The following is a 10,000-nucleotide window of genomic DNA, read 5'->3' on the forward strand; positions in this document are numbered from 1 at the left end:
TCTGGGTCTTCCTTTCCTGTAGCGGTCCTCATGAGAGACAGTTTCATCACAGCACTTGATGGTTTTTGCAACTGCACTTGAAGAGACTTTCAAAGTTCTTGAAATGTTCTGTATTAACTGACCTTCATGTCTTAAAGTAATGATGGACTGTCGGTTCTCTTTGCTTATTTTAGCTGTTCTTGCCATAATATGGACTTGGCAAACATGTATTTGGAACGCTTCTCCGTTTCTTCTCTCCAGATCCTCTCCAGCTCTGTCAGGTTGGATGGGGAGCGTCGCTGCACAGCTATTTTCAGGTCTCCAGAGATGTTCGATTGGGTTCAAGTCTGGGCTCTGGCTGGGCCACTCAAGGACATTCAGCGTTGTCTTGGCTGTGTGCTTAGGGTCATTTTCCTGTTGGAAGGTGGACCTTCACCCCAGTCTGAGGTCCTGAGTGCTCTGGAGCAGATTTTCATCAAGGATCTCTCAGTAATTTTCTTGTTTCTCATGGAGAATATTGTTTCTCATGCTCTGATAATCCTTTAGGTGCCTTTTGACAAACTCCAAGCGGGCTGTTATGTGCCTTTTACCGAGGAGTGGCTTCAATCGGGCCACTCTACCATAAAGGCCTGATTGGTGGAGTGCTGCAGAGATGGTTGTCCTTCTGGAATGTCCTCCCATCTCCACAGAGGAACTCTGAACTCTGTCAGAGTGACCATCGGGTTCTTGGTCACCTCCCGGACCAAGGCCCCTCTCCCCTGATTATGCAGTTTGGCCGGGTGTTCAGCTTTAGTAAGAGTTTTGGTGCTTCCAAGCTTCTTCAATTTTATAATGATGGAGGCCTCTGTGTTCTTGGTGACCTTCAATGCTGCAGAATTGTTTTGATACCCTTGCTCAGATCTGTGCTTTGACACAATTCTGTCTCAGAGCTCTACGGACAATTCCTTCAACCTAATGGCTTGGTTTTTGCTCTGACATGCACTGTCAATTGTGGAACCTTATATAGACAGGTGTGTGTATTTCCAAATCATGTCCAATGATTATTTACAAACAGTTTTTACTTTGTCATTATGGGGTATTGTGTGTAGTTTGATGAGGAAAACAAATAATTTAATCAATTTTAGAACAAGGCTGTAATGTAAGAAATGATGGAGAAAGTAAAGGAATCTGCAAACTTTCTGAATTCACTGTAAATAACTGGACCTATAGTGTGTAAATAACTGGACCTATAGTGTGTAAATAACTGGACCTATAGTGTGTAAATAACTGGACCTATAGTGTGTAAATAACTGGACCTATAGTGTGTAAATAACTGGACCTATAGTGTGTAAATAACTGGACCTATAGTGTGTAGATAACTGGACCTATAGTGTGTAAATAACTGGACCTATAGTGTGTAAATAACTGGATCTATAGTGTGTAAATAACTGGACCTATAGTGTGTAAATAACTGGATCTATAGTGTGTAAATAACTGGACCTATAGTGTGTAAATAACTGGACCTATAGTGTGTAAATAACTGTTCTGGACCTATAGTGTGTAAATAACTGTTCTGGACCTATAGTGTGTAAATAACTGGACCTATAGTGTGTAAATAACTGTTCTGGACCTATAGTGTGTAAATAACTGTTCTGGACCTGTAGTGTGTAAATAACTAGACCTATAGTGTGTAAATAACTGTTCTGGACCTATAGTGTGTAAATAACTGTTCTGGACCTATATTGTGCAAATAACTGTTCTGGACCTATAGTGTGTAAATAACTGTTCTGGACCTATAGTGTGTAAATAACTGTTCTGGACCTATAGTTTGTAAATAACTGGACCTATAGTGTGTAAATAACTGTTCTGGAACAATAGTGTGTAAATAACTGTTCTGGACCTATAGTGTGTAAATAACTAGACCTATAGTGTGTAAATAACTGTTCTGGACCTATGGTGTGTAAATCACTGTTCTGGACCTATAGTGTGTAAATCACTGTTCTGGACCTATAGTGTGTAAATAACTGTTCTGGACCTATAGTGTGTAAATAACTGGACCTATAGTGTGTAAATAACTGTTCTGGAACAATAGTGTGTAAATAACTGTTCTGGACCTATAGTGTGTAAATAACTAGACCTATAGTGTGTAAATAACTGTTCTGGACCTATAGTGTGTAAATCACTGTTCTGGACCTATAGTTCTGTAAGGCAATCTGGTTACACTTACAAGACACCACATGTGCGACTGTACTGTCATTAACTACTCTGTGCTGTGTGTGTGTGTTTCTGTCTTTCTGTGTGTGTGTGTGTGTGTGTTTCTGTTTGCGTGTGTTTCTGTGTGTGTGTTTCTGTGTGTGTGTTTCTGTGTGTGTGTTTCTGTCTTTCTGTGTGTGTGTGTGTGTGTGTGTGTGTGTGTGTGTTTCTGTGTGTGTGTGTTTCTGTGTGTGTGTTTCTGTGTGTGTGTTTCTGTCTTTCTGTGTGTGTGTGTGTGTGTGTGTGTGTGTGTTTCGGTGTGTGTGTGTGTATTTCTGTGTGTGTGTTTCTGTCTTTCTGTGTGTGTGTGTGTGTGTGTGTGTGTGTGTGTGTGTGTGTGTGTTTCGGTGTGTGTGTGTGTATTTCTGTGTGTGTGTTACAGAGACAAGACCCTGTATCGTGGAATGCATCGTTTTCTGAGGCTTCTCGTGATGTGTTGAATATCCGCTACAGTCTCCTTCCCTACCTCTACACACTCATGTTTTACGCCCACAGCGAAGGAAGTACAGTGGTCCGACCGTTGCTGCATGAGTGAGTACACACACACACACACAATCACAGACACACACACACACACACACACACACACACACATACACACATACACACACACACAGACACACATACACACACACACACACACACACATACACACACACATACACACACACACACACACACACACACACACACACACACACACACACTCTAACCACTAGGCTACCTGACCTGGCTGTGTATATAATTGATATGTGTTTCACGTTGTCTTTTTCTAAAGATGGAGGAGCAACGTACCCTTGACATGAGTGTGTATCAATGTGTCCTCTGGCAGGTTTGTGAACGACAGGAAGACGTGGGATATCCACAGACAGTTCCTGTGGGGCCCTGCTCTGCTCATCAGCCCGGTCATGGATGAGGTAACTGACCACTTATGTATCTGTCCTGGATGAGGTAACTAACCGCTTAAATATCTGTCTTGGATGAGGTAACTAACCACTTATATATCTGTCCTGGATGAGGTCACTAACCACTTATATATCTGTCCTGGATGAGGTTACTAACCACTTATATATCTGTCCTGGATGAGGTGACTAACCACTTATATATCTGTCCTGGATGAGGTCACTAACCACTTATATATCTGTCCTGGATGAGGTTACTAACCACTTATATATCTGTCCTGGATGAGGTCACTAACCACTTATATATCTGTCCTGGATGAGGTTACTAACCACTTATATATCTGTCCTGGATGAGGTAACTAACCACTTATATATATATGTCCTGGATGAGGTTACTAACCACTTATATATCTGTCCTGGATGAGGTTACTAACCACTTAAATATCTGTCCTGGATGAGGTAACTAACCACTTATATATCTGTCCTGGATGAGGTAACTAACCACTTATATATCTGTCCTGGATGAGGTGACTAACCACTTATATATCTGTCCTGGATGAGGTTACTAACCACTTATATATCTGTCCTGGATGAGGTTACTAACCACTTATATATCTGTCCTGGATGAGGTTACTAACCACTTATGTATCTGACCTGGATGAGGTAACTAACCACTTATATATCTGTCCTGGATGAGGTAACTAACCACTTATATATCTGTCCTGGATGAGGTAACTAACCACTTATATATCTGTCCTGGATGAGGTTACTAACCACTTATATATCTGTCCTGGATGAGGTTACTAACCACTTATGTATCTGTCCTGGATGAGGTTACTAACCACTTATATATCTGTCCTGGATGAGGTAACTAACCACTTATATATCTGTCCTGGATGAGGTTACTAACCACTTATATATCTGTCCTGGATGAGGTTACTAACCACTTATGTATCTGTCCTGGATGAAGTAACTAACCACTTATATATCTGTCCTGGATGAGGTAACTAACCACTTATATATCTGTCCTGGATGAGGTAACTAACCACTTATATATCTGTCCTGGATGAGGTAACTAACCACTTATATATCTGTCCTGGATGAGGTTACTAACCACTTATATATCTGTCCTGGATGAGGTGACTAACCACTTATATATCTGTCCTGGATGAGGTCACTAACCACTTATATATCTGTCCTGGATGAGGTTACTAACCACTTATATATCTGTCCTGGATGAGGTAACTAACCACTTATATATATATGTCCTGGATGAGGTTACTAACCACTTATATATCTGTCCTGGATGAGGTTACTAACCACTTAAATATCTGTCCTGGAAGAGGTAACTAACCACTTATATATCTGTCCTGGATGAGGTAACTAACCACTTATATATCTGTCCTGGATGAGGTTACTAACCACTTATATATCTGTCCTGGATGAGGTTACTAACCACTTAAATATCTGTCCTGGATGAGGTAACTAACCACTTATATATCTGTCCTGGATGAGGTGACTAACCACTTATATATCTGTCCTGGATGAGGTTCTAACCACTTATATATCTGTCCTGGATGAGGTTACTAACCACTTATATATCTGTCCTGGATGAGGTTACTAACCACTTATGTATCTGTCCTGGATGAGGTAACTAACCACTTATATATCTGTCCTGGATGAGGTAACTAACCACTTATATATCTGTCCTGGATGAGGTAACTAACCACTTATATATCTGTCCTGGATGAGGTTACTAACCACTTATATATCTGTCCTGGATGAGGTTACTAACCACTTATGTATCTGTCCTGGATGAGGTTACTAACCACTTATATATCTGTCCTGGATGAGGTAACTAACCACTTATATATCTGTCCTGGATGAGGTTACTAACCACTTATATATCTGTCCTGGATGAAGTTACTAACCACTTATGTATCTGTCCTGGATGAAGTAACTAACCACTTATATATCTGTCCTGGATGAGGTGACTAACCACTTATATATCTGTCCTGGATGAGGTAACTAACCACTTATATATCTGTCCTGGATGAAGTAACTAACCACTTATATATCTGTCCTGGATGAGGTAACTAACCACTTATATATCTGTCCTGGATGAGGTAACTAACCACTTATATATCTGTCCTGGATGAGGTTACTAACCACTTATATATCTGTCCTGGATGAGGTTACTAACCACTTATGTATCTGTCCTGGATGAGGTTACTAACCACTTATATATCTGTCCTGGATGAGGTAACTAACCACTTATATATCTGTCCTGGATGAGGTTACTAACCACTTATATATCTGTCCTGGATGAAGTTACTAACCACTTATGTATCTGTCCTGGATGAAGTAACTAACCACTTATATATCTGTCCTGGATGAGGTTACTAACCACTTATATATCTGTCCTGGATGAGGTAACTAACCACTTATATATCTGTCCTGGATGAAGTAACTAACCACTTATATATCTGTCCTGGATGAGGTAACTAACCACTTATATTATACAGTGGGGCAAAAATGTATTTAGTCAGCCACCAATTGTGCAAGTTCTCCCACTTAAAAAGATGAGAGAGGCCTGTAATTTTCATCATAGGTACACTTCAACTATGACAGACAATATGAGAAGAAAACAAATCCAGAAAATCACATTGTAGGATTTTTAATGAATTTATTTGCAAATTATGGTGGAAAATAAGCAAGATTTCTGGCTCTCACAGACCTGTAACTTCTTCTTTAAGAGGCTCCTCTGTCCTCCACTCATTACCTGTATTAATGGCACCTGTTTGAACTTGTTATCCGTATAAAAGACACCTGTCCACAACCTCCAACAGTCACACTCCAAACTCCACTATGGCCAAGACCAAAGAGCTGTCAAAGGACACCAGAAACAAAATTGAAGACCTGCACCAGGCTGGGAAGACTGAATCTGCAATAGGTAAGCAGCTTGGTTTGAAGAAATCAATTGTGGGAGCAATTATAAGGGAAATGGAAGACATACAAGACCACTGATAATCTCCCTCGATCTAGGAGTCCACGCAAGATCTCACCCCGTGGGGTCAAAATGATCACAAGAACGGTGAGCAAAAATCCCAGAACCACCCGGGGGGACCTAGTGAATGACCTGCAGAGAGCTGGAACCAAAGTAACAAAGCCTACCATCAGTAACACACTACGCCGCCAGGGACTCAAATCCTGCTGTGCCAGACGTGTCCCCCTGCTTAAGCAAGTACATGTCCAGGCCCGTCTGAAGTTTGCTAGAGAGCATTTGGATGATCCAGAAGAAGATTGGGAGAATGACATATGGTCCGATGAAACCAAAATATAACTTTTTGGTAAAAACTCAACTCGTCGTGTTTGGAGGACAAAGAATGCTAAGTTACATCCAAAGAACACCATACCTACTGTGAAGCATGGGGTGGAAACATCATGCTTTGGGGCTGTTTTTCTGCAAAGGGACCAGGACGACTGATCCGTGTAAAGGAAAGAATGAATGGGGCCATGTATCATGAGATTTTGAGTGAAAACCTCCTTCCATCAGCAAGGGCATTGAAGATGAAACGTGGCTGGGTCTGTCAGCATGACAATGATCCCAAACACACCGCCCGGGCAACGAAGGAGTGGCTTCGTAATAATAATTTCAAGGTCCTGGAGTGGCCTAGCAAGTCTCCAGATCTCAACCTCATAGAAATTCTTTGGAGGGAGTTGAAAGTCCATGTTGCCCAGCAACAGCCCCAAAACATCACAGCTCTAGAGGAGATCTGCATGGAGGAATGGGCCAAAATACCAGCAACAGTGTGTGAAAACCTTGTGAAGACTTACAGAAAACGTTTGCCCTCTGTCATTGCCAACAAAGGGTATATAACAAAGTATTGAGATGAACAAATACTTATTTTCCACCATAATTTGCAAATAAATTCATAAAAAATCCTATAATGTCATTTTCTGGAGAAAAAAATTCTCATTTTGTACCTATGATGAAAATTACAGGCCCTCTCTCATCTTTTTAAGTGGGAGAACTTGCACTATTGTTGGCTGACTAAATACTAAATACTCTTTTGCCCCACTGTATATCTGTAACAAATTCCCTGTCAACATTCGCAAGTAACAATTAAAATGAGTAATATAGTTATTTTCATTTAATGTGTTATTTTAACCCTGTTTGATTGACAGGGGGCCAGAGAGGTACAGGGCTACATCCCAGACGACCTCTGGTATGACTTCCACACGGTGAGGCACCAAAACACACTCACACATTGTGATTGATATAAATGTAGAGATTGATGTTAAAATCCATTTTGAAAGATTGTTGTATTCATATTAATGATGAATTCTGTTGTGATGGTGTGTCTAGGCCAAGGCTATTGAGGTGAAGGGCCAGATGATAACCATGCCAACACCTCTAGACCACATCAACCTCCACGTGAGAGGAGGATACATCCTGCCCTGGCAGAAACCAGAGAACAACACACACTACAGGTGTGTGTGTGTGTGTGTGTGTGTGTGTGTGTGTGTGTGTGTGTGTGTGTGTGTGTGTGTGTGTGTGTGTGTGTGTGTGTGTGTGTGTGTGTGTGTGTGTGTGTGTGTGAAACCAGAGAACAACACACACTACAGGTGTGTGTGTGAAACCAGAGAACAATACACACTACAGGTGTGTGTGTTAGATGTGCCATTCATTGTGGAGGGAGGGAGACAATGGTGAGGGATCAGATGTAACTCAGCAGCATGAATATTAATGTCTGTCCTTAGAAAGAGGTATAAATAAACCCCCACAATGCACTGCAGGTGACATACACTTGTCATTGTCCTTCAGCGGTCCGCAATCACATCTCTCTCTCTCTCTCTCTCTCTCTCTCTCTCGCTCTTTCTCAATTTATCTCTCTCATTCTCTCTCTCTCTTTCTCTCTCTCTCTCTCTCTCTCGCTCTCATTCTCTCTCTCTCTCTCTCTCTCTCTTTCTCTCTCTCCCTCTGTCTCTATCTGTCTCTCTCTCTCTCTCTCTCGCTCTTTCTCAATGTATCTCTCTCACTCTTTCTCAATCTCTCTCTCTCTCTCACACTTTGTCAATCTCTCTCTCTCTCTATCTCAATCTCTCTCCCTCTCTCTCTCTCTCTCTCTCTCGTTCTCTCATTCTCTTTCTCTGATTGTCTCTCTCCACTCCCCTTCAGTCGGAAGAATCCTCTGGGGCTGATCGTTGCCCTGAGCGACAATGGAACTGCACAAGGTTCCCTGTTCTGGGATGATGGGGAGGGGATCGGTGAGCAGACACATGACACACACACAGGGACACACACCGGGACACACACAGACATACACACACACAGACACAGTGTCTGTCTCTGACATGGTGGAGTGTGTTTGAAGTGGTATGAGGGCTCCTGTCAGATAGAAGAAGAGAGAAGAAGAGTGACAGGAACTATTACTGTAATAACCCTGTCTCTGCCTGGAAATATGGTCTCCATCACTCACTCTTTTATCTCTCTCTCTCACTCTTTTATCTCTCTCTCTCTCTCTCTCCCTCTTTCTCTCTCCCCAGATACGTATGCGAGTAAGCAGTACCTACACAACTCTTTCACAGTTGCTTCGGTGAGTTCACATGTTGACAGGTCACCTGGGCTGGGACGAGAGAATCCTTTCAGTGTCTAGCTTCTTGAACGTCACTCAAAAGCACTTTGTTGTTGTAATGGATTGGAGTGAATGGGAACCAGCACCTGTAGACTGCCCAATCGTCTCTTCTTCCTAGGCTTGGGGTGAACCAGAACACACTGTTTCCTAACCAGGGGTTTATGTTCGTTTGTGAAAGGGCAGAAACTCAGTCATTACTGCGACCAATGGGAATCACACCCACACACACACAAACAGACATGTACAGACACACACACACACACACACACACACACTTTGGTAGCCAAACATCTGTGGCTTTCCTCTGCCTGCCATTAGCCCCATTCCAAAACAATTTCACTGTTAATATTGAGCCAGATTGAGTGTGTGTGTGTGCGCGTGTGTGTGTGTGTGTGTGTGTGTGTGTGCCTGCGTGCGTGCGTTCTGGACCAGTTACGAGAGTCAGATATGGGAGGAGGAGTCAGGCAATGAGGACACTGCTGCCCAGCTGATCTGTGGGTAATATACCACATTGGATGGATGTGTGTGTGACAATAAAACCCAGTTAATCAGAACAGCCACAGCACGGAGCAGCTCCTTCTGGTGATTTAAATCCTCAAATAATCCTGATAATGATAAACATGGTGAATGGAGCCAGAATGGAGCCAGAATAGAGCCAGAATGGAGCCTAGAATGAGGCCAAAATAGAGCCAGAACGAGGCCAGAATAGAGCCAGAATGGAGCCAGAATAGAGCCAGAATGGAGCCTAGAATGAGGCCAAAATAGAGCCAGAACGAGGCCAGAATAGAGCCGGAATGGAGCCGGAATGGAGCCAGAATGGAGCCAGAATAGAGCCAGAATAGAGCCGGAATTTACTAGAACACACATGAGCTCAATTCATCTACAAATGGGTATCGGTCCAGCCATGAAGAGCTCATTTTTCAGTGGTTATGTTATGTGTGTGTGTGTGTGTGTGTGTGTGTGTGTGTGTGTGTGGGTGTGTGTGTGTGTGTGTGCGTGTGCGTGTTTGCGCGTGCGTGTGTGTAGGCTGGCATTAGGGGTGGTCGTGTAGTATCACCACATTAAAGAGGTATCTACTTTGTGGTTGTGTGATTGCCCTGTAACAGCACTGTAGTTTCATTGGTTCAAGTCCAACTCCAAGTGTGTACATGTTCTATCAATCACCTTGATAGACTGTTTACATGTATTATCAATCACCTTGATAGACTGTTTACATGTATTATCAATCACCTTGATAGACTGTTTACA

At 42.3% G+C, this 10,000-nt stretch overlaps 1 protein-coding gene across 1 annotated transcript in view; it reads left to right on the top strand.

Moving 5' to 3' along the window:
• The window catches only part of si (sucrase-isomaltase (alpha-glucosidase)), a 106,833-nt gene that overhangs the window by 88,035 nt on the left and 8,798 nt on the right, over positions 1 to 10,000 (top strand). Inside the window, 6 exon segments of the mRNA XM_042296571.1 lie at positions 2,594 to 2,742; positions 3,044 to 3,128; positions 7,302 to 7,358; positions 7,483 to 7,607; positions 8,296 to 8,384; positions 8,664 to 8,713. Coding sequence (XP_042152505.1) covers positions 2,594 to 2,742; positions 3,044 to 3,128; positions 7,302 to 7,358; positions 7,483 to 7,607; positions 8,296 to 8,384; positions 8,664 to 8,713 — 555 coding nt within the window.

This window comes from Oncorhynchus tshawytscha, linkage group LG14 (assembly GCF_018296145.1).
Source record: "Oncorhynchus tshawytscha isolate Ot180627B linkage group LG14, Otsh_v2.0, whole genome shotgun sequence".
NCBI lineage: Eukaryota > Metazoa > Chordata > Actinopteri > Salmoniformes > Salmonidae > Oncorhynchus > Oncorhynchus tshawytscha.